Source organism: Amblyomma mixtum, chromosome 8, assembly GCF_055824585.1.
Source record: "Amblyomma mixtum isolate Tamu chromosome 8, ASM5582458v1, whole genome shotgun sequence".
NCBI classification, from domain to species: Eukaryota; Metazoa; Arthropoda; class Arachnida; order Ixodida; family Ixodidae; genus Amblyomma; species Amblyomma mixtum.
The window spans coordinates 71833740-71858406 of NC_143019.1; the positions used below are offsets into that span (position 1 = coordinate 71833740).

At 49.4% G+C, this 24667-nt stretch overlaps 1 protein-coding gene across 1 annotated transcript; it reads right to left on the reverse strand.

The window, feature by feature from the left end:
* Positions 1-5229: 5229 nt before the first annotated feature.
* On the reverse strand, positions 5230-22872 carry LOC149332940 (uncharacterized). Its single transcript, XM_089557593.1, has 6 exons — positions 22822-22872; positions 20736-20792; positions 19427-19792; positions 16335-17621; positions 11212-11319; positions 5230-7302 (listed from the first exon to the last, which is right to left on the reverse strand). Exons 1-6 carry the CDS (start codon positions 22870-22872, stop codon positions 5230-5232), a joined length of 3942 nt encoding a protein of 1313 aa, XP_089413719.1.
* Between the last annotated feature and the right edge of the window lie 1795 nt (positions 22873-24667).

A 24667-nucleotide genomic window follows, 5' to 3' on the forward strand; every position in this document is an offset into this window, starting at 1 on the left:
GCATATGTGATGAACACTGCATTGTTTGTTTTGCCTTTTGGGCCTAGCAAGATTATGTGGACCATACATCGTGGCCTAGTGGCCTTGTGTCGCATTTGTTGTGCCACTGTGCCAGGAAAGTAAGGGAACCTAGCTACTGCTCAATTGTCATATGTGCATCCTGGCTTCAGGAGTACTTTCCCGCACGGCAAGGGTGAAAACAATGGTATACAGAAACGTTGTGAACTAGTCAACGTATCAGTTTACATTAAAATTAGGTTCATCTGTCTTTTTCAGTTCAGTATTTTTGGACCGGGCACTAAATCAATCCAGCTTTCACTCGCGGCTACCTCTTTGATGTATGCAAGTTGTCATCACGTTGTCATAGTTACTGTGCATCGTTTCATAGCGAGGCTGAGCGACGGACCTACGCAACAGGGATACGGTACTGCGTACCTCTATGCGAGGCGCTTCGGGGAAGATTTTCAAAAAAAGTGCTTATTTGGGTAAGAATTTGGCTCTTGTAGCATAGTATTACCTGTGTTGGCGGACATCAGAAAAACGGTGAACTGTCGTAAGTAGTAAGCTGGCTAACTAAAACTATTAGAGTAAGGCGCATAGTTGCAATTAGAGATTTGTAGCCACTCGTTAGGAATAACAATAACGGTTCTTAGAATTCTGAAAACGCGATTATCCTCGCCGCTGTAGCTCGACAAACCTTGGTTGAATCGTGTCAAAATACAGGCTCTTTCGAAAGGTATGCAGGCAAAGGAATCCCTCCAGTGCACGTGCTATCGGGGACGAAAGCCTTATACTCCACGCGGCGGGAGCCGGAGCAACGGAAAACTAGAGTCGGTGGAAAATTTTAGAGTACCGCAAAGGTGCTGGTTCTGCTGGCAACAATAGCCGGCAGGCGCCATTTTCCTTCCAGGCCACCGGACCGGCGCCGTCGGAACAGCAAGAGACCGCTGCCGTCGGTTTGAAACAAGTTTTAAGTTCAGCAAAACAGGAACTAATTTCTGTTCAGGACAGTACCAGAAGTTATCGTGTGGTGAGCGGAAAGTGAGAAGGTGTGTTGGTGAAGCCGCTAAAATTGCAAGGCGCCTACACTCGCACGCCCTCGTTTTGATTCCCTTGTCTTCTACCTGGAATGGTGTTTACAAGTGACTGGCTGTGGAAAGCAGAAAAGGCCGTGTAGCCTGCGGGTAAACAGTAGGGGCGAGTATAAGGAGCCTTCCGTGGAGTCTTTGGCTTTCGAAGTGCAAGCTTGGTCTTACACTGATCGTTCGGGCTCGTGTTGTTTCAAGTTTAGCAGCAACTGCATATGCGTGCAACGTTGCTGCCATTTATTCGGAATGCAATAGTATGCCTTTTCCGACGCGCATAAGTGTCCGCGCAAGAGGAGGGCGAAGTTTTGCCGCCAACGCTTCAGCCGCCGCTTCGGCGTGTGATGTGATGTTGCGTAATATCACGCTCATATGCATGTTATATACGATGAAAGGGGAAAGTTGGGCAAGCATTAGCAGCAGACAACCGTCCTCTCTCGAAGCGATAGTTTTACCCGTAATCACAGCATGCGTCAGTTCCGCATACACTCGGTGTGAAAAGATCGTGGGGAGACGATCCATGTATCCCTTGCGCCCTCTAATGTTGAAATGCGTACCACATATCTGGTGGTGTTTCGAAGGCTTCCACAGGGTAAATCGCCCTTGCGAGCCTTGCCGATTTATCCTGCGCACCCATTCTAGCTTCAGCTTCTTGTCCTTGGGGAATACGTGGTATGAAATGTTGATGTCCTTTCTCGTGTTGTGACTACAGCCGGGCACGCAGCACTTTTGACCGCCACCGCGATTCTCCTCTGCAGATATGTCGAATGTCTAAAAAAATCCCCGCATAATTGCAGAAAGACCACAGATAACCACCACAGCAGTACGCTGCAACATTTTGCTAAGAGGCACCAACAACGCGCACGAAAAGACGCTCAATGCCTGAACACGGCGGCACAAGACAGCAACTCGCTTGACAGCAGACGACGCAGGCGGCGATCGCTCCTTTCCCCCATCATGCTTTGCGCGGATCCGCAAGGGGATGGCGCGGCGCTGCAATTTGCCGTTTCAAAGGGGGCGCTCCGATCCATCCATCCATCCATCCATCCATCCATCCATCCATCCATCCATCCATCCATCCATCCATCCACCCACCCATCCACCCATCCACCCATCCACCCACCCACCCATCCACCCACCCATCCACCCACCCATCCACCCACCCATCCACCCACCCATCCACCCACCCATCCACCCATCCATCCATCCATCCATCCATCCATCCATCCATCCATCCATCCATCCATCCATCCACCCACCCACCCACCCACCCACCCACCCATCCACCCACCCACCCACCCATCCATCCATCCATCCATCCATCCATCCATCCATCCATCCATCCATCCATCCATCCATCCGCCCGCCCGCCCGCCCGCCCGCCCGCCCGCCCGTCCGTCCGTCCGTCCGTCCGTCCGTCCATAGAATCAATGGAAAATTTTTAGAGTATCGCATTCCTTTTCCGCGTTCCGCCGGCGCGCCGACTGGCTGATGCGGGTCACGTGACTTCGCGTCGCCATATCCCTTCCAAGCGCGCGGGCGGAATACACGCCTTCAGCGGCAGTTCCTTTCTTTCAGCCTGTTCGTGGCATCAAAGAACACCCGCTTGTACGAGGTAATCTAAGCTTGTTCACTTATATGCTACACATTCTCTTTGTTTAGAGAGAGAGAGGCTCTTTAATGAAATACAGAGAACTTAGCCTGCGTTTCAATATCGCTGGCATGCTACACTGCGTAGCGAGGGGAATTTGGGAGATAAAGACAGAAGGAGAGCAGCGCGGAAGAGGTAAAAAAAGAAGATAAAATGCGGCCATGAAATGGGTACTAAGGATGCAATGGCGAGTATTGATGTAACCTATGGAATGATGGAGTGCATAGCCCGACAAATGGGCTGACGAAGCTCACTGCATGAAGAATGCATGAAGGTAACGTCCAAGTGAATTTAAAGCTTATCGAGATGTCCAATGTCTTTTATATATGTAAATAGAAAGTTCATTGCAAGTCTTTGTTTTCAAAGGCAGGCTAAACCGGTTTACCGGCAGGCCACACGGCCTTTTTTGCTTTTCACAGACAGTCACTTGTTAACACCACTCGAGGTAGAATACGAGGGGATCGAAATGAGGGCGTACGAGTGTAGGGTCCTTGCAATTTTCGCGGCTTCACCAACACACCTTCTCACTTTCCGCTCACCACACGATAACTTCTGGTGCTGTCCTGAACAGAAATTAGTTCGTTTTGCTGAACTTAAAACTAGTTTCAAGCCGACGGCAGCGGTCTCTTGCTGTTCCGACGGCGCCGGTCCGGCGGCCTCGAAGGAAAATGGCGCGTGTCGGCTATTGTTGCCAGGAGAACCAGCAACTTTGCGGAACTATAAAATTTCCCACTCACTATAGTTTTCCGTTGCTCCGGCTCCCGCCGCGTGGACTACAAGTCTTTTGTCCCCGATAGTACGTGCACTGCAGGGATTGCTTTGCCTGCAAGCTTTTCGAAAAAGCCCGTATTTTCACATGATGCAGCCAAGGTTTGTCGAGCCACAGCGGCGAGGCTAATCGCGTTTTCATGATTCTAAAAACTGATATTGTTATTGCCTAAGAGTGGCTACAAACCTCTAATTGCAATTATCAGCCTAACTCTACTAGTTAAAATTAATTATTAAAAATTAGTTAACCAGCTTTCTACTTAAGGCAATTCGTCGGTTTTGTGATGTCCGCCAACACAGTTAATAATATGCCACAAGAGCCAAAATTTACCCGAAGAATCCTATTTTTGAAAAGTTTTGAAAGTCTTCCCCGAAGCGCCTCGTATACAGGTACACAGTACCGTATCCCTGTTGCGTAGGTCCGTTGCTCAGCCTCGCTATGAAACTATGCACAGCAACTATGTCAACGTGATGGCAACGTGCATACATCAAAGAGGTAGCAGCGAGTGAAAGCTGGAGCGATTTAGTGCCCGCTCCACAAATACTGAACTGAACAAGACAGATGGGCCTAATTTTAATGTAAACTGATACGTTGACGAGTTCACAACATTCCTGTATACCCCTATTTTCACCCTTGCCGCTCGGAAAAGTACTCCTGAAGCCAGGATGCACATATGGCAATTGAGCAGTAGACAGGTTTCCTTACTTTCCTGGCACAGTGGAACAATAAATGCGACACAAAGCCACTAGACCACGATGTATGGTCCACATAACATTGCTAGTCACAAAAGGCAAAACAAACAACAATGCAGTGCTCATCACAGATGCATGGTATTCAGTGAGCACACAAAGTGATGCTTAAACGCAATAGACGTGTAGCGGTCTTAGAAGGTGACAATATACTCTTAGCTAGCTTCATGCAAACGAAGCTGGCCAACAGATATGCAAATCCACCTTTAAGTCCTACAATTGTCCACAGGGAGAAATGTTTCGCGTAACATCAACAGGTAATCTCGTGTCAAACACTGTCTCATCTGTTCAAACGTACTAGCAAAGATTGTCGTGAGTTTCATGTTCGCTCCAGTAGACGACAAGCACATACGCGAAAACCGATTAGTGACAAAATCATGCCGAGAACAATACACACAACATACACACTTGCCGTTGCATAGTGTGAACGAAAAATAAATATTCTGAGAAGCCTGCACAAAAGTTCCATGGAAATGGGTGCCTGAAAATAGTTCTGCATAGCACGATTACATGTAACGTCAGTAGTCTCTATATCCACAGCGCAAATAAGACGCACTAATGAGTCGTTACTGGCTATGTTAAGCTTGAATTCTGCTTGAGAAACGAAAAATATAGCTTACACATACTAACGTGTTCCACTAAGATAAATGGTTCGCGGCAAATATCACAGCAGGTTAAACGAATAGTGAGAAAAATATGCCAAGAACATATGCACAGAACAGATACACTTGCCATTGCGTAATGCGAACAAAAATAATTAATGTCAGAAACCTGCGCGAACGTTATAAGCAAAGGGGCGCCTGAAAAGAGTTGCACAGCACACTCAAATGCAGCGCCAATATTCTATACATCTACTAATGAGTCATTATTGGTTAGGCGCTTAAATCCCACTTCAAGACCACAAAATATATCTTACGCATAGTGAAGTGTTCCACAAAGTGAAATGGTCCACAGCGAATATCACAGCAGGTTAAATCAAGGAAAAAACGAACATTTCTGTTCCGGGTTCATCTTCGATCCTTTGGGACAGCTGTATACACGGGCGAACGTTGCGGAATTCCGGACGATCTTGTTGCAGTCCGCCGCGATGAGGCTCTCGTAACCAGGACGCGCGCATGTCAGGTAGCAGAGCGTCATGAAGAAGACTCTGTCCTCCGTCAGGTGTTCACTAAGCCCCAAGGGCCCGTCCTCACCCCCGAGGTGCGACTCCTTGAGCGCAGCGTAGGCTACCTCCACGGCTGGTACCTCGGGGAAGACGCTCTCGTTGTTCCCGCCGTGGTGGCACTCGGCCCTAGCCTTAAACTCTCGCATCGCATCCGCGGAAATGGTGGTATCCTCGATCGCGGTACCGTTGTATGCAAACCTGATGCCTGAGCTGTCTATGGCCTTGACCATTTGCATGGCCATCAGGAAGAACATGCCGCCGTACAGCATGGCCCTGGTACCGTTGCTGTAGAATGCCGGTGCCGTGGCAGCGCCGAGCGCCAGCTCCACAGAGTTGGTGAAGTCTTCGTAGCCGGCGTAGTACGGATAGTTGTTGCCCGGCAGCATCAAAGCCTCGTCGTAATCTGGAGTTCTTTTAACCCGGCCAGCGGCCTGGCGCGTCTTGATCCAGTAGTGAGCGTACGACGGCTCCTCCTGCGGAAAGCCTGCGAAAAGCCTTCGCAGCACGTCGTCACTGAGAAGGGACTCCGCGGGCCAAAGAGCCTTCTTCACGGATGCGAGTTTCCGACTCGCGTGCGACTTGCTCTCGTCGTCCATCCAACTAGAGGTGTTGACCCGCTCAACGGCCGACAGGACAAGGCTGTCGAAGCCGCTGTCGATGGTCTCTCGGTCTCGCGCCGAGAAGCGGGCAAAATAAGCTAGTGCGGAAATGAGGACCTTGAAGGAGCTTTCCACATGGGAAGCGCAGTAGATGGGAAGATACAATGTGGCTCTCTCCTTGCTGCCAGTGTAGCTCACGAGGAGGGAGTAGTCAGTGCAAATACCAAAGTACTGCACAATGAGCCACGATACATGTCTGTTCAGCTTCTGCTTTCCGTACTTCGTCATCAGCGTGGCGACTGTCTGTAGGAAGGAGACATCGTTACTAAGAATCTTGTCCTCCGTGGTGAGCATTGGGTGGAGCAGCATACCATACTGAAAATCGTCGGCCCATTCGGTGGCAGAAGCATTGATTACGTGGGAACCGATCTCGCTGAAGGAGAATGCCGCAGGCCGTAACACCGAGGACTTGGCCGCGGCAATCAGCGTTGTTATCACGTCTGATTCCATGGAGCGGATCTCGTTGACGACGTTTTCGTCTACCGATGGTCGACTGGCGCTGTCGGGGTAGAGTAGGACAAGGAACTGCTTCCAGTAATCGATGTAGTGAGAGGAGGTTAACCTGTGGTGATTCAACATAATTGGCAAGATATGGCTTTGCCTGATCAATAAGCGCCGTCTTCCAGAGGGAGTTGGCTGCAGCATGTTTACGGTGATCCAGAGTGGCCACTGCCATTGGTAACTGAGGCCGACGAGCAGGCCAAGCGGAGGTTGCAGGTCCTCGGGTAGTTCGGGCCAGCTTAACCCAATCTGGTGCAGCATGGTGTGGACCAACGCCACCTGCGACTGGTTGTAAGGGTAGCTGTCGTGGCACATCTTGTACATGGCCAGCGGCTTTTGTCCGGCGGATAACTTAAGCGAACCCGTGGCCAGAGTGTCCGGGAAGCGGTCAAACCATGTGAACCGGAGGTCGTCCAAGACGGCAGAACCCAGGTCGCGGTGATTCTTGGAGGGCTCCCAGGCGGAACAGACAAACGCCTCGAAGTCTTCGCAGGGATCCAGAGTCCAGTTGATGCGTGCGGTAAGAAGCGCAGCATGGCGGCGGCAGTCTTCAGTGCTGCACAGTCTGTATTCGCTCCGATGCTGTCTTGAGACGAGTACAAGGAAGTATGCGAAGGAGAGGATGGCGCAGACTCCGAGACACGTGACGCCGATTTCAACTTTGGTCAGGGTAAACTTTTTCTTTACCGTAAAGGACTCGCGCACCGGGCTCGGAGTTCTCGCCTGAGAAGAGAAAAAAAAATTCTGTTGAAGGGGCAGAGCAGCAACACTGGAAATGGTTTTTTATATATATACCGCAGCGGTGGCTCAGTGGTTTGAGCATCCGCATCGTATTCGGGAGGTGCAGGGTTCGATCCCCAGTGCGGCCGGTTAACCACCGGTGACACAATGGAATCTCCCCCTGGCCTGGTGCTCGGCTTAAGCAGGGTGGAATGCTTGGTACATTGGTCTTTGACCGCACCTTTAGTAAACGAAGATACCCTGCGCCATGGCCCTCTTTGGCAGCAGACGCCCTTTGCGCAATAAAAAACAATCATCATCAGCTTTTTCTATAGAGGCCAACCAGAGGGCCGACGAAGTAGCTTGAACACGCGGCCCCTGAGGAGTTCTCGCGGGTAGTCCCGGAGTAATCGGAGATATTGAATTGTTGCAGAGGAATGAGGGTAAAGTATCCTCCCCCCAAAAACCTTTTAAATCAACAAGAAGCAGTGTACTGGCGGCAACTGCAAACGGGAACCTTTGCGAACTTACATATACTAAGCAAAATGTACCCGGATAAATACAGGGACATATGCCCATGGTGTGGGGCCAAAGCCACCCTATATCGTATCACATGGGAATGCAAAGAAACTAGGCTTTCCATAGAATACAAAATCCGAATGCGAAAAAGTGGGAGAGTTTGCTCTCCAGCGGCAACCCGGTCCTCCAGAAAGAACTGGTCATCCATGCCCAGCGAGCAGCCAAGCTCAACGGTACCCTGGAATAGGGGCGCCGATCTCAGTCGACCGTAATAACTTGTACAATAGAGCAAATAAAGTATATCTTATCCTATCGTATCTGTGGTTTCAAGAAACTACTGCGCTCACGAAATAAACATTCGCACAGATGTCTTTTGCAACTATGATGAGTAAAAGCTGTTTCCATTTATTAAGTGGACACGAGGTGGAAAATATTTCGCGCATATTGGACAAGTTGTACCAGCAAAAATAAAGCGAAAAAATGCCAAGAACAGTCGTCCACAGCAAAACTACCCAAAGAGCAAGTAATCCATGATAAAGAATCGTGAAGAAAAAAAATATTTCAGAAAAGCACTGCGACTCATGTCTACTTTCATGCGAAGTGGTTGGCAGTTAAATAGAATTTTAACGAAATCTCGAGATCTATAGGTACCCATTATATTGGCGCGTTTCCACCAGCAGCCGCCCAGCGGCTGCTCTTCGCAAGTCTTGTGCACCGGCAAGTGAAAGAGGAAGAAGCTTGTTCTCGGCCTCCTCTGGGTGCTGCGCCCTTGGCTTGCTCTCCGGTGCCGTCCAGGTCGACCCCCCATTAAAAGCCCTTCGGTTACGAGCCCCAACGGCTACGTAACAGTATTTAGTAAATCGCGGTGCAGCTTGTAAAACCTATCAGTCTTAGCACTGAAATGACATATCCCCTTCACAACCGTACACATCCCACGAACAGCCATTACATATCTGCACTTAGTCAGTTGATAGGGCTGAATATACGGCTTTCTACAGAGCGCAAGCTGCATAAATATTTGTATTACAACCCCTCATGCAATACAGCCAACGGTAAGGCGCGTCGACTAGGCACCTTGTCCACAAAAAAGTGCTTTCACTTATTGCATTTTACTTTAGCACTTTCGCTGGTGTCCTGCGCTCAGAGTACAAGAAAGGGTGCATCTGGTTGGGGCAGTGGAGATTCTGTTCTCGTTGCTGTACACATTAACGCCGAAAAAATACCTGGGTCTATTTTCACCTACTCCATTGTGCAGACAGCGAGCCTCCATATTAACGAGACGTGAAAGCTGTGAAAAAGTTTGGTCCCCACTAAAATCGTTAAATACGAATAGTCCATATTAACCGGGGTGAAACTAACGAAGCACGACTGTTTACCCGAAATCCTACACCGGTGTCCACTGACGACCCCAGTACTTATCGCCTTGATTACATTCTGGCCAACTCGGGTGATCATCCTCATAACCCAGTAAGGCATGTCGACGGGCTAGTTGGTTTTGCATCTTGAAACTTGGAAAATATTTGCATGGCGCCAGTCCCTCCTCGTCTCTTTTTGTCCTTGTTAAATTATTTGAGGCCTAGGTAGTTTTTTTTTCCAAGTTTCAAGATCCTCATAACCATTATCAACCTAACTACGTCCACCGCAGGACACAGGCCGCTTCCAGTCTCCCCTAATTAGCCCTGCCTTGCGCCAGCTGCGGTCATTTTTAAGGCGAAATTAATGGCTCATACTCTCGGCCATGACTGTGTCCGTCCGTTACATCTGAAGTGAGTTATAAATATAGTCATAACTAGTCACAAGTCATGACTATCGAACTAGTAATTAACCAGTCATAAACGAATTAGTCATGACTACTCATTTACTAGTCATCAACTAATTAGTCCAGACTAGTCAGTCATTAACAAATCATGACTAGTTACCCACTAACCAATCACGACTAGTTAGTGATCAGTTGCCGCGTTTATATTGCAGGTTTTTTCGCGCCTCAAGCGACCTAAGTATGAAGTACGCGTCAGAGCCATCGTTCAATTGATGAAACCGCAAGTAAAAGAGCATGAGAGAAGAAAATGAATTAAAAATTATTGAGCTGCCGTAGGCGACTAGAAGGTGGCGATCCATGTATTATAATGTCTAACGCATCATTTGAGAAAACTTGCAATAAATTTAAAGGGGCTCTTAAAGAAGCCCTAATAAATTTGCGGTATGCCTGTAATGTTGAAGGACGCCGCCTCACAAATTTCCTCCAGCAAGACTTTTGTTTTTTGATGCGGTTTGTAGAAACTGGGCTACCTGTAGTCGAATTTTGACTTTCAGCGTCTTCGCGCCTTGCCCTCTCCTCTCGTCACTGTTTGCACGCTGAAAGGTCGGCACTTCTCCGCCAACCCCAGATATTTTCGTTGACCGTGTTGAAGCCTGGTAAGGTGCAAGCTTTATATCCCCTCTACAATGACGTCATCCTGTGCGCTCTAGTTATTTTTAATGCTAGCATAGACACGCAGCGGTCGCACTACCGACAGCTATATGGCTCCCCGGCTATGACGTCACTTTTCTCGCTCGCGCTTTCTGTTCATGAGCGACATGCAAACACGCGTCAGTGTTTCATGCGTATATCAGCAAGAAATGGTTTGGTTTGGTTTATGGGGTTTAACGTCCCAAAGCGACTCAGGCTATGAGAGACGCCATAGTGAAGGGCTCCGGACATCTCGACCACCTGGGGTTCTTTAACGTGCACTGATATCGCACAGTATCCAAAGAAATTCTCCCGCCGCGGCCAGGATCGAACCGCGTCTTTTGCGTCAGCAGCCGAGCACCATAACCGCTGAGCCATCGCGGCGGCTATCAGCAAGAAATGAAACGTATACAAGACAACTGAGACACGAACGGAAAAATAAATTCTTAGGCAGGGGAAGCTCTGTACTAGCGGAGAGCAATGCCATTTCGAAAGCGCGAAGACTCAATCAACCTCGCTTGGTTTATGCTTTATGGGGATTTTAACAACCCAAAGCGACTCAGGCTATGAGGGACGCCGTAGTGGAGGGTTCCGGACATCTCGACCACCGAGGATTCTTTAACGCGCACTGACATCGCACAGTACACGGGCCTCTAGAATTTCGCCTCCATAGGAATACGACCACAGCGGCCGGGATCGAATCCGAGACTTCCTGGTCAGAAGCCACGCACCATAACCACTGATCCATCGCGGCGGCCACAACCTCGATTATAATGGCTGTCGAGGAGCTAATATGTTGGAGTATTTGTGTTGCTTCCTCAGTTTTCTTGTTCGCGTTTCATTCGTTGCTGACAGCAAGTTATCGCGTGTTGAAATGTGAGTTCTTCGACTAGTGAGTAGCCTGAGTAGCCTTTTGGGAACAGTGAGTAGCCCACCCTACTCACAATTTTCTCGAGACCGGAGAATGAGTCGAACACGTCCGCAATCTTCTGTTTCCCGGAGGCCGGTGAGGCTGCCTCCTTGGCACCGCTGTCGGGGGAACGGTTTTCGTCCTGGGAACGGGAATTGAACGACGTCAGTTCTGCGCGCGTGGAGAATGCGTTTGGCTCGCGACGATGGGTTGAGAGTTTGAAATTCAGCCTTTAAACTTTCTGGCAACGAAATAAGAGCAGCATGGTACAGAGGCAACCTTCAATGAGAGAACGACAACCAAAAACTACAGACGGCTTCAGGCAGTAATGAAAACCCGAACAAACAACGAAAAATAATTTGTAGGGCGCACTTAAGCTCCGCCTTGAGGCAGTGAGGCGATAGTCAATGGGTAATTCCCGTATATGCATAAGATAATTCTCTACTTTATATTCACGAATCCTTCATATCGCTCCTGGCACCGCGGTACAGGGGTTAAGTAATGCGCCTCTGCCCTGAGATGGCAGGTGCTCCCAGCAGTTGGCCTTGCATAGCCCAAGTTGCTCTTCCCGAGCGACCAATCACTTAAGTTCCGCCTTAAGGGGATGACGCAATAGCGTAATGGGTTAATTCCCATACATGCGCAACTGGTCATTCTTTACATTCATATGTCCCTGGTAGTCCTCATATCGCTCCTGTCACAGTGGCGCAGGGGTTAATGCGCCTCTGCCCTGAGATGGCAGGTGCTCCCAACAGTTGGCCTTGCATAGCCCAAGTTGCTCTTCCCGAGCGACCAATCACTTAAGTTCCGCCTTAAGGGGATGACGCAATAGCGTAATGGGTTAATTCCCATACATGCGCAACTGGTCATTCTTTACATTCATATGTCCCTGGTAGTCCTCATATCGCTCCTGTCACAGTGGCGCAGGGGTTAATGCGCCTCTGCCCTGAGATGGCAGGTGCTCCCAGCAGTTGGCCTTGCATAGCCCAAGTTGCTCTTCCCGAGCGACCAATCACTTAAGTTCCGCCTTAAGGGGATGACGCAATAGCGTAATGGGTTAATTCCCATACATGCGCAACTGGTCATTCTTTACATTCATATGTCCCTGGTAGTCCTCATATCGCTCCTGTCACAGTGGCGCAGGGGTTAATGCGCCTCTGCCCTGAGATGGCAGGTGCTCCCAACAGTTGGCCTTGCATAGCCCAAGTTGCTCTTCCCGAGCGACGAATCACTTAAGTTCCGCCTTAAGGGGATGACGCAATAGCGTAATGGGTTAATTCCCATACATGCGCAACTGGTCATTCTTTACATTCATATGTCCCTGGGAGTCCTCATATCGCTCCTGTCACAGTGGCGCAGGGGTTAATGCGCCTCTGCCCTGAGATGGCAGGTGCTCCCAGCAGTTGGCCTTGCATAGCCCAAGTTGCTCTTCCCGAGCGACCAATCACTTAAGTTCCGCCTTAAGGGGATGACGCAATAGCGTAATGGGTTAATTCCCATACATGCGCAACTGGTCATTCTTTACATTCATATGTCCCTGGTAGTCCTCATATCGCTCCTGTCACAGTGGCGCAGGGGTTAATGCGCCTCTGCCCTGAGATGGCAGGTGCTCCCAACAGTTGGCCTTGCATAGCCCAAGTTGCTCTTCCCGAGCGACGAATCACTTAAGTTCCGCCTTAAGGGGATGACGCAATAGCGTAATGGGTTAATTCCCATACATGCGCAACTGGTCATTCTTTACATTCATATGTCCCTGGGAGTCCTCATATCGCTCCTGTCACAGTGGCGCAGGGGTTAATGCGCCTCTGCCCTGAGATGGCAGGTGCTCCCAGCAGTTGGCCTTGCATAGCCCAAGTTGCTCTTCCCGAGCGACGAATCACTTAAGTTCCGCCTTAAGGGGATGACGCAATAGCGTAATGGGTTAATTCCCATACATGCGCAACTGGTCATTCTTTACATTCATATGTCCCTGGTAGTCCTCATATCGCTCCTGTCACAGTGGCGCAGGGGTTAATGCGCCTCTGCCCTGAGATGGCAGGTGCTCCCAGCAGTTGGCCTTGCATAGCCCAAGTTGCTCTTCCCGAGCGACCAATCACTTAAGTTCCGCCTTAAGGGGATGACGCAATAGCGTAATGGGTTAATTCCCATACATGCGCAACTGGTCATTCTTTACATTCATATGTCCCTGGTAGTCCTCATATCGCTCCTGTCACAGTGGCGCAGGGGTTAATGCGCCTCTGCCCTGAGATGGCAGGTGCTCCCAGCAGTTGGCCTTGCATAGCCCAAGTTGCTCTTCCCGAGCGACCAATCACTTAAGTTCCGCCTTAAGGGGATGACGCAATAGCGTAATGGGTTAATTCCCATACATGCGCAACTGGTCATTCTTTACATTCATATGTCCCTGGTAGTCCTCATATCGCTCCTGTCACAGTGGCGCAGGGGTTAATGCGCCTCTGCCCTGAGATGGCAGGTGCTCCCAACAGTTGGCCTTGCATAGCCCAAGTTGCTCTTCCCGAGCGACGAATCACTTAAGTTCCGCCTTAAGGGGATGACGCAATAGCGTAATGGGTTAATTCCCATACATGCGCAACTGGTCATTCTTTACATTCATATGTCCCTGGTAGTCCTCATATCGCTCCTGTCACAGTGGCGCAGGGGTTAATGCGCCTCTGCCCTGAGATGGCAGGTGCTCCCAGCAGTTGGCCTTGCATAGCCCAAGTTGCTCTTCCCGAGCGACCAATCACTTAAGTTCCGCCTTAAGGGGATGACGCAATAGCGTAATGGGTTAATTCCCATACATGCGCAACTGGTCATTCTTTACATTCATATGTCCCTGGTAGTCCTCATATCGCTCCTGTCACAGTGGCGCAGGGGTTAATGCGCCTCTGCCCTGAGATGGCAGGTGCTCCCAGCAGTTGGCCTTGCATAGCCCAAGTTGCTCTTCCCGAGCGACCAATCACTTAAGTTCCGCCTTAAGGGGATGACGCATTAGCGTAATGGGTTAATTCCCATACATGCGCAACTGGTCATTATTTACATTCATATGTCCCTGGGAGTCCTCATATCGCTCCTGTCACAGTGGCGCAGGGGTTAATGCGCCTCTGCCCTGCGATGGCAGGTGCTCCCGGGGGTGGGCCTTGTGCAGGCCAGGTTGCTCTTCCCGAGAGACCAATCATTAACTTAACTGCCGCATGCCACGGTGGACAGTTCGCTATCTGGTGGGCAGGTTGTGATGACGCCACAAGGTCACGCGACCTAGGTGGCCCACCTGCCTCCTCGGTTGCTCTCTGGGCACCACCTGCCAGCGTTATGCTCGTGATTTTTGGGTCAAAAAGGCGGCAACGCCAACGCCGGATATTCTGGGTAACGGGGCATTTAACGCCATAGCGTTAACATCCGGTCTAGCGCCTGTCGGGCTCCTTTCGAGCGAAGTGACCCTGCGGTGATGACGGAAGTTTAAGCAGACCTGCTAAAATAAGCGACGCAAGCAAAACAAAATATTTATGATGGGCGAAATCTCTAAGGGGCGAATCATAAGGATGACAGAGTGAAACCCCTGCTTCGCCTAACGCCGATTATGCCTATTCCGGTGCGTTAGTCTGTATTCACATGGTGGTTTTATGTCGTTGTCGGGTTACCCTGCAGTTCTACACGAAGATACGCTTATGTGGTTTGTCAATACACTACAGATTACTCAACTATTTTTTGCCTTGAATAAAATGAAGGAGTGTCTATAGACACAAAATTTTGGTTGCGTACCTTCTTTTGTTCTGATGTCTGAAGCATGAAGACACTAAATTTCTCTCAAACTGTTTCGGTTTTAACTTCCGAACGACGGCAGCGACGTCGAAGTTTAGTACAGGTTACAGAAGGCATGAGAAAAAGGTATATTCGCAGCGTCTTCTTTCGCTGACACTGCAGTTCCGAAGCAGGTTGGCATCAGCGCTGTACTGAAATAAAGCAACGATGCAGCGTTTATACGACTTTTTTTCATGCATCACATAACCTATACTAAACTTTTTCGTGACAAAAATTGTACATTACTATAATTATACATTATAGAATTTATACAGTATTGTGCGTTTTTATTGTGAATATTTTCAAAAAATTTCCCGCCTCAACCGCTCCCTCGTTTGCGGTGAAACTGTACACAGAGCTTGCGTATTATGGTAACTTTTGTTTCGTAGAAAGTTTGAGAACGGTACTTACTCGGTTCAGCCGTACTACATGCGAAAACGTAATCGTCTGCGTAGAGATCGGTGATCCAAAACACGGAAAAAGGTTTTTCGCTGATGGGCGATGGTGGCGCCATCTGTTTCCGGCAGTGGAAAGCCAACGACAAGGGTCCGAGGCGAGCGTTGCAAGATGCGCGGTCCCTTTCAATATGCCGCTACGGCATTTGCGTCCGTTTCAATTGTAGCACTTCCAACATTTGGGCTAACTGAGCAGAAACATATATCATAACTGATTTAACGAGTCTTTACAATTCAAAGGATATTGTTTGCAACGCTCACCTCGGCGCCTTGTCGTGACGGTTTCCACTGCAGAAAACAGACGGCGCCACTATCGCCCTTCAGCGACGATTACGTTTTCGCATCATGCACGGCTCAACTAAGTAAGTACCGTTGTAAAACTTGCTACGATACAGAAGTTAATTTAATACGCAAGCTCTGTGTGCAGTTTCACCGGAAACTAGCTAGCTGTTGAGGAGGGAAAATATTTGAAAACATTCAATATAAAAACGCACAATAATGTACATTATCGTAGGCGAATATCACGTGCCGATCTATGCAGACTACTGCCTCATGCATTCTTGCAATGAAAAAAAAAAAACATGCAACCAAAAATATGGTGTCCGTACTCCATAAGAGGAATTTAATGCTTTTTTCCGCAACACGAAACTGAACAAATCCTTGAGTGAGTTGTGCTTTATTATTGCCATCACAACTATATGCCCACATCTATACGTACACGATCCGCATTGCGGAGTAAAATATCTACACTTCGTTCATAGATACTTAAGAGTAGATTTGGCACCGGCTGCCATGTTGTCACCATAATTTGGTCGTTAATTCAGCTAACCTTCCACCTGTGCCTCCCAGACAATAACTTCAGCCGAAAGAAGCCTAGCCGTGTCTAATCAAGCGAAATGGTTACCTTATCCGGCTCGACGGCAGGGACGACTCTCGGCGGCGAATTTACACTCACCCTCGCGCTGTTTATGGCCGTCGCTCGCTGTGGAGAGGTTGCGCTGGATTCAAGCTGCTTGTGCATTTGTTCTCCAGCTGAGGCCCTTGTAGAGGGCGCTGCTGCACCCAGCGATTCATCGTACTCGTGTTGGCCAGTGGCATCCACTGCACTCGTTTGCTGCTGAACGCCAGCGACAGCATCGGTTGCCGAAAGGACCTCGCAGGCAGCGGCGGGGATCGGAGATGCGCCACCGAGCGGGGATACCGCGGCCGAGGTAAGTGGAGGAAAACCATCACGTGTATCCAATCCTGCCGCGGTCATCACAGATTCGCCACCGGCAGCGAACTCTGCTGCAGCGTTACTGCCCGAAAGGCTCTTGCCGGCTACGGTGAGGACCGATGGCGCGCCGCGGAGCGGAGAAACCGCTCCGGAGGAAATAGGTGGAAGGTCTTCGTGTGGCTCAGTGACTGCAGGGAGCGTCGAAGGCTTGTCGTCAGGACGGACATTCGCGGAAGTATTGGCGTCAGCAAGGTCCTCTCTGGCTCCGGTGGCTGAGGTAATGGGCGAAAGGTCATCCGGTGCTTCGGGGTCTGCCTTGGCCATCAGGGACCTTCCACCTGTACTGGACACAGCGGCACCCTTGGGGATTACTGTGGGGACCGGAGAAGAGCCACCAGCTGGAGACACCACGACCGATATAATGGGTAAATGGGCGTCTGCCGCTTCAGTGTCTGTCATATGCATCATACCCATGATATCTGGAGGGAAACTCTCCGGAGCACTGGGTGCCGATCGGCCCTCGCAGGCTGCAGTGGGAACTGGAGATCCCACCGGGGACACCGCTGCCGAGGTAATGGGCGAAAGGCCATCGAGCATTTCATTGACTGCGATTGGCTTGAGTGCCTTGCTCGCTGGAGAGAACCTTCCAGCGCCGTTGAAGGTCGAACGGCCTCCAGAGGTTGCGGAACGTACGTTGGGAATGGTAGATGCGCCACCGGACGAGGGTATTGCTTCAGATCTAGGGATCGAGAGACATTCGGGGGCTTCGACACCTGCCATCGGCGTTAGCGAGGTTTCGATCGGATGGGACTTTGCGGTGGCATCTGCTGCTGAAAGGTCCTTGCGGGTGCCAGTCGTGGGCTTTGGAGAACTAAGCGGGGACTTTGCGGCGGGCTCTAGCTTGGTCGAGTGTCGATACTGTTGGTGGCGCTTTTCTCCATGCCCGTGCTTTCCGCTAGTTTTCGGACTTGTCACCTGAAAAAATGTGCGTCAAGATGTAAGAGCTTTCGGTATTTGCTTATAAACTGAAAATACGGTTGAAGGCATCGCTTTATATGAGTGGCAGGTTTATAATCTCTCGTGCGCGGATCACTAAGCTTGGCTCTAAAAGGCAACAGCATCGAACTTGAGGATGTTTAACTGGGATAGATGGTTTCGCTTCATAGTCAGAAATCACCGCAAACAGACACGGCCGAAAGAATGAAATGCAGACACGACTCTGCCTCACTGATATTAATTTTTTTGTAGCGAAAACAGCAAATATAAAGCAAGAAAGGACTCGATAAAACATAAAAAATCCGGCAACAAAACCTGGTTCTCCGCTGAACCCGACACCGGGTCCTCCACTGAATAGAACCCATAACGCCATCGCGCAGCTGTCCGGAGCTTGTTGTCGGTTCAGAAATGAGGACCATGGGGAAATGTTCATATGTGCAAGCGGCTTATAAAAGGATACATAGGGACGCCTAATCCCATAATGTGGGGCAATACGACAGCACTCAAAGCTGTGGATGATTTTGCCGCAAGTGACTGGCGGGGCTTTCAAGAAGCAGGTATGTCTTATTCCCGTACAAAACCTGCCACGGTTGGCAGGGGAAGTTTCACGCAGACCAACCTGCTCTGAAGATGTCAGTGCCGGTCTGGTGACCTGCCTTCCCTCGAACCAAATGGGCATTCCTTGTCTATTGATGTCACTTCCGTTCATTTCCGGTAATTCACTGCCGGCCTGATGACGTCATGTTCCTCCAGCCAATGGGATTTCTGCTTTCTGTTGACGCCATTGGCGGCTAGCCAATCCTATTTTTATGGACGACGCCGGGTTTTTATCGCGGTGAGGGTTGTATGCTATCGCATAACAAGGTTCACTCCAAATGAGAGAGACAATGCTACAAACCAGTTACCCACACCGTCTCTCCATCCTTGGCGCAAATTGTACGCATAAGAAGCCTGTCCCGTCTTGTCCTCTGTTGTGAACGTTCCATTTGCGCTACCCAACTTTTTGTCGTCGTGAGCTTCGCCCAAAATCGCATCCAGCGTAAGAAATGTAATGCCGCCTTATGTAATGCCCACGGGCCTTAAGGCTTCAATAAATAAAATGAAATGAAATTAAAGTGATTTACACTCTGACCCATAAATGTTAGCAGTTAGAACAAGTGCCCAGCACAACCTACTTTGGTGCTTCTTGTTCACTTAGGTGAAGGCAAACCCACAATGAAATCAGGTTGTGGGCGGCTAATATTTAAACATGGCACATCAAGCGGTAGCTTATGAAGGAAAAAATTTGGTCGGCGCTTAAACCACAAGGGCGCAATGTGATAGCATTATAGACATCTTTCCTGCGCAAGTAGTCCTACTCAGTTTATAGATTCACGGATCGGACGGTGTCCTCACACCACTACTAGCGCACTGGTGCAGAGGTTAAGCGATGCACCACTGCCCCGGCAGGTGGCTGTTTCAAACTCGGTCGCCGGTGGGGCTTGTGAGAACTATGGCAGCTCTTCCCGAGCTCCCGTGAGGCTGATCTCTGCACAGACGGTTCTTCGAGAGGCTATCTCTCGAACAGTAAGCTGATACGCAGTGACACGGTGGAAAGGTGGCATCTGCAATGAATTAATCTGAATTAATTTCGCTTCCACCTGCCATTTGGTGGGCAGTTTGCCGGCAACCCGGTGGATAGGTGGACCAGCTTCGTTTTCGTGACACGGATGGACGGACGGCGGCTTTTTCATTGAATGTGACCTCTAATGATATATTTCACAATAAAATGAGGAAGAGCCCACCTTGGGCTTTGAACCAGCAGTTGCGGCTGACGGTAAAGCCGGATGATCTGCCGCTGCTGGTCGCGCCACGTCCCGCGGGACTGACTCGCCCGGACCGTGGCGCCGTTCATGTCCTCTGGCTGGGGTCCTCGTTGCCGGTGATGCAGCGGATTCGCCCGGGTGCCGGCCAGCGGCCTCTTCCGAACCCGTCTTCTTGCGGGCTTTGTCGGCAACCGTAGGCTTCCCGTCCGCCACCTTGGAGGTCGTGGTGATCCGCGAAGGCGTGCGGCCCGGCAGAGGGGACTTGGCGGTGGCGTCCTCCGTCCCACTGGACTGCCGATGCTTCCCGCTGTGGCCGAGGCTTGTGCTTGGTTTGGGCATGATGGCCTGGGCGCGAAAGTTTATAGGTGGCGTGCAGAAGCTGTCTAGACGCACAGCAAAAGGTGGAGGCAAATTAAAAATAAATTAGCGATCCGTAAAGTCCAACTGGAAGCTCGTAGACAATTCACAACATGAAACTTGGACACAGTTGAACAAATGAACGACACAGCGTTCATTGAAATGTGTTCTCTATCTATGCGGAATAAACAGCTAGGCTGCACTATTGATTTTTATTTACTTGGAGCCTTCTCTCAGACACAATTTGGTCTTGGATAATAGGGCAAAAGGCAGATGTTCCTTGCCTGGCGAGGGCCCTGTCACCACAGCATTAGTGTAGAAGGGCATTTCTACTGCACTGCACAAAAAATATGGCACGCTCATTGACATTAATCTGAAGTGGTCGGAAGCATTTTCTGAGAGGTACCGCATTCATTTTAGCTCCGAAACAAGAAGACAGCCACTACATCGTTAAAAAAAAACTTTCATAGCGTCCGTTTCTGCACGAGGCGGAAAAGCCAGACGAAAATCACGGTTCAAGGAATGAGCCTGCAGTGGCTTATCGGAAACTGGAGCGCCGTTTTCTAACCTGCGCTGTGCGTTCAGGATCTGCCAGGGAACGTGGGAGGAACGCGAACGCCCGAACTCCAGAAGAAGCTGCCGCGCTAACTTCGAAAGCCGTCGCCTTGAGCTTCACCTGCAAGGAGCCACGGTGCACATCTCTGAGATTAATCATTCGTGGCAACGCTGGGCATGCAGCGCACAATATGTGATCGGAGGCGTGGCAAGTTACCAGGGGGTAACATATATCTTAACGACGTCAAGTTAGGGTAACGTACTGTCTGGAGTAGGGTTAGCTTTCGGGAAACGAGAACAAGACGGGGGGGTCCTAAGTTGCCGACGAATATAAACGGCTGCGAATAAAGCGAGAAAGGTGCCGGTGTCCTTACACCTCGTGGAAAGAGATGGTTGTGCTGCAGAAGCGGGCGGACGGACGTTGTCGTTGCCTCTGAAGGAATGGCACATACCACGGTGGGTGATTCTTCTGCTTCTTCACCATATGAAAATATGGTGATTCTCAATGACCGCTTCTTCTTATTCTTCTTCTTCTTGACCACTGCTGACATGGCACATGCTCGCGCCGTGCGACTGGCCAGGGTTTGGTCGTGAATGCAAAGGAAAATCATACGGGCGATTTCGAGGAAAATAGAGGTAGGCGTAAGGTGGAAAGGTAAAAAAAAGTGAAATGAATGAAAACTGGAAGAGGATAACTGACGAAAATCAAAATAAAACGGTTTTTAAGAACGAGGAAAATAAAGAAATAAAAAATACACACTGTCGCTTTCTTCTCCTGCAAGCATGCTGCGCCCAAGCCATAAACTTGCCGGGGCTAAGCTTCGACCTCTTTTTTTTTTTTGGCTGCCCCTAGTGTCTTCGCAGCTATACTGCTGCCGCCCGGAGATTCGTTCTCACAGACTTCTTTTGTGGTCACTTGAGAATCAAAGCTAGGTTCCTTGAATGCGTCGTCACTATTTCAACCTTTTAGCGAAGCACGCAAGGGCACATAGATAGGTGGGTTGGTGACATACGATTCGTTTCTCTCAACGGTGTACAAACCCACTGATGATCATGCAGATTATGTAGCGCTGGCAGCCCCATTACAACGGGTGGATACAAGAAACGTCCTAGTTCAAAACAGTAGGTAGCAGAAGTGTGAGAAGAAATGCAGAATTAAAGAAAAGGAGGGGGAAAAATTAAGACTCAGATAGTCTGAGGCACGGTGTAAGAAATATTTCTTACACCGTGGTCTGAGGTGACGAACTGCGTGAGCAGGATGTGCATTTAAGGTGTTGCTCTTCTCTTTTGCCGCATCTCAATGCCTGGAAGTTGCGCCAATTAATTTCGCTTTGCTTTGGCTAGATTTCATGGCTCGCTAATGATTTTCTGCTTTAGATTCTGGTGACAACTGAAAACAGCACAATAAAAAGCGCTCGTTTCCATTGGCCGAGGTCTTCCGATGTCAAATTGTAATAGACTAGTACAAGTTTGTACTCCCTCGACTTGCAACCGGTAATGCGTTCAGTACCGTTTTACGGGGGTACAGCCCCACTGGCACTTGTCTGTGTGAAACCTTGGGAAGTGAAAGAAGCACTACCTACCTCCCCATCCTGCCTTCACCCACAGAAGAAAAAATTCTGTTCAGTGTCTGAAGCTTCGGCTTACAGTCAAATTGGGGTAAACACATCGAAATAACCATCGAGTATAGACACAACCGCTATCGCAGCTTTCTCGCGCCACGTCTCATGATTGTTCTGTCAATTTCTTGCGTATGCTGGCCTGTAGGGCTGTCCGTGCCGAACTCGGAACTTCTGAGCCGCACTTGGGCACAGGTTTGGACCTTCGTGAAACTCTGTACATTTGGAAGCATGAAATTAGGCACATGTGTAAGTGTAGTTTCTTGTCAAATGATATAAATTCACGCTATTCGACCCAGACACGAAACACATCAAGGTAAGTCTATTGGCTTCCACACTATATGGAACACCGCAGTATTGTGAGAAGCTTTGCAGCCTTATGGAATTGTTGAAACAGTGGCGGCCAACCGAGAAATTTCGATTACGCTCAAGGATGGCGTATCAACAAGCACCGTTCCTCATACGCTCAGCGTGTTCAGAATACAAGCTTCAGTACTGATACCTGTAAAGCTCATATGCGTCATTAGTGCCGCGGGATTAAAAATGCACGGCGAAAGTGTCAGACGCCTCGAAGCACCCAGTGCCGACGCTTAGGGCACTGGGTAGACAGGTTGCTTCAGGGCCAGTTGTAAAGGGAAGGCGAGGTGGCGTCAGAACACCTGATGGGCCTTATCAGAGTTTGTGGATGCTTTCGGAGGGCTCAGGTGGAAACATCGCGGCTGATGCCCTACAGCTCAGGATTATTCTCACCCAGCGGGGCCTCCTCGTCCTCAGGTCCACGCCCTGTCCGTCCACTACGCCACACGCCTAGAAACACTTTTTCTTGGAAACACTTTTCCTTGCCTTCTCCGGCGAGTTCAGATCCTCAAACACCCTAATCTCCACAAACTCCATCGCCTCACCTATCACTATACGTAGATGCATGTCCTTGGTGTGGCGACAACCCTGTTTTCACACATATCACATGGACATGACCACCCGAACCCAACCACCTCCATTCGGCCTTGGTGAAGTGGGAAGTGAAGCTGGCCAGCGTATTCCTTGGAGACCAGGAGGCGCTGTTCACCATCGCCAAAAACTCAGCAGAAGCAACTGGGGCCCCAGCATAACGGCCCCATCCACAACAGCTCTAACTACCTCTTATGCCAATAAATCCTTAATCCTTCCGTTGAACTCGGCCAAGAAGTTCCAAAAGAAGATATTCTAATCTGTTTTGAACTTTATAGCATCAAATGCAAAGTAGCCAGGACTGATCTTCCGGTTCCGTAGTCTCCAGAGACTAAATCGTTAGAACCGGGACTGCCTGAGCAGCCTGATCTGAGTCCTGTGCTCAGAAGCAATCACTCTTCCATGGGTCTCAACAACTGGTCTTGGGTTTGGCCTTTGGTCAATGGGTCTCAACGAGCGGATGTGAAGCAACCAGTACATGGGCGTCCAGGCTGCTCCCTCGTTGCTAGAGTGCGGCGTAGTACCGCGTGTGGCGTCAGCTTCCGGCGTGTTGTGGCTGCCTGTTAGCGTGGCTGCGAGCGACGTGCTTCGCACGCCCTCATGGGCCCACACCTTGGCTGTCTCGAAAGACACCATGGATGGCAGCATGCCCCTGAAGCTTCCTGCGTTCGAAAAATTTCATCTCATTATGCACATTCAGTATGCATTCATTGCGCATTTCATTATGTACAGGATTGTTCTTAAAAATGGCCTGTTTGGCAGCACACTGAACGGGGCTATCTTCAAAATTCTGTGAGAAAACTAAACTGTTCTTATCCGTGCCATTCGGCACACACAATCTTTGCTTTGAAAAAGCTTTCAGTACAAATTGAGTAGACAAGGTAAGAAAAAAAGAGGAGCCATTATCACATACATGACAGAAGCCAACGATCACCGAAACCAAGGCGCATATGGGATTTTTTTATTATTTTGTGGTGTCGGTTAATGGGATATTAAGAGCTCTTAACCATTTCGGCCCTGGATTTTTTATTTCGGCCGTATATTTTTTTGTTCCGCGCTTTTACAATGCCTAAGGCCCCATAACCACGCAGTAAAAATTTAAAACTTGTGTTGCGAGTATTAATCGATTTAAAGGTATGGTTTCAAAATCGGACATCAGGGCTCAATGGGTGTAGAATGCTAATGGGACCGTTTTGGTAACGGCAACCGACAAGAAAGAAAATAACGAAAAAATTTCTTCTTTTGCAGTGTGGAGACCTATAAAGAAGCTTTTTTTACTTTGTAAGGGATAGATAATCTCGCAGTTTCCACAAAAAACTTCGCTCGCTCCTGTTTACCTTACGTTTTGTATCATACCTCCGCGTTCTTGTTCCTGCCATGTTTGTGTACATTATTTACGAAATGCCATTGGGCATTCATTTAATCAGTCCTTTCAGGAAATAGCTGAAATAAAAGTCCTCTAACTTTGGTATATACTCAGCAAGAAATGCTTCATCCTTTTTGATTGTTAGAACTTGGTTTTTGGTTTTATTGGGGTTTAACGTCCCAAAGCAACTCAGGCTATGGGTGACGCCGTAGTGAAGGGCTCCGAAAATTTCGACCACCTGGTGTTCTTTAACGTGCACTGACATCGCACAGTACACGGGCCTCTAGAATTTCGCCTTCATCGAAATTCCGCCGCCGCGGCCGGGATCGAACTCGCGTCTTTCGGGTCAGCAGCCGAGAGCCGTTAACCACTGAG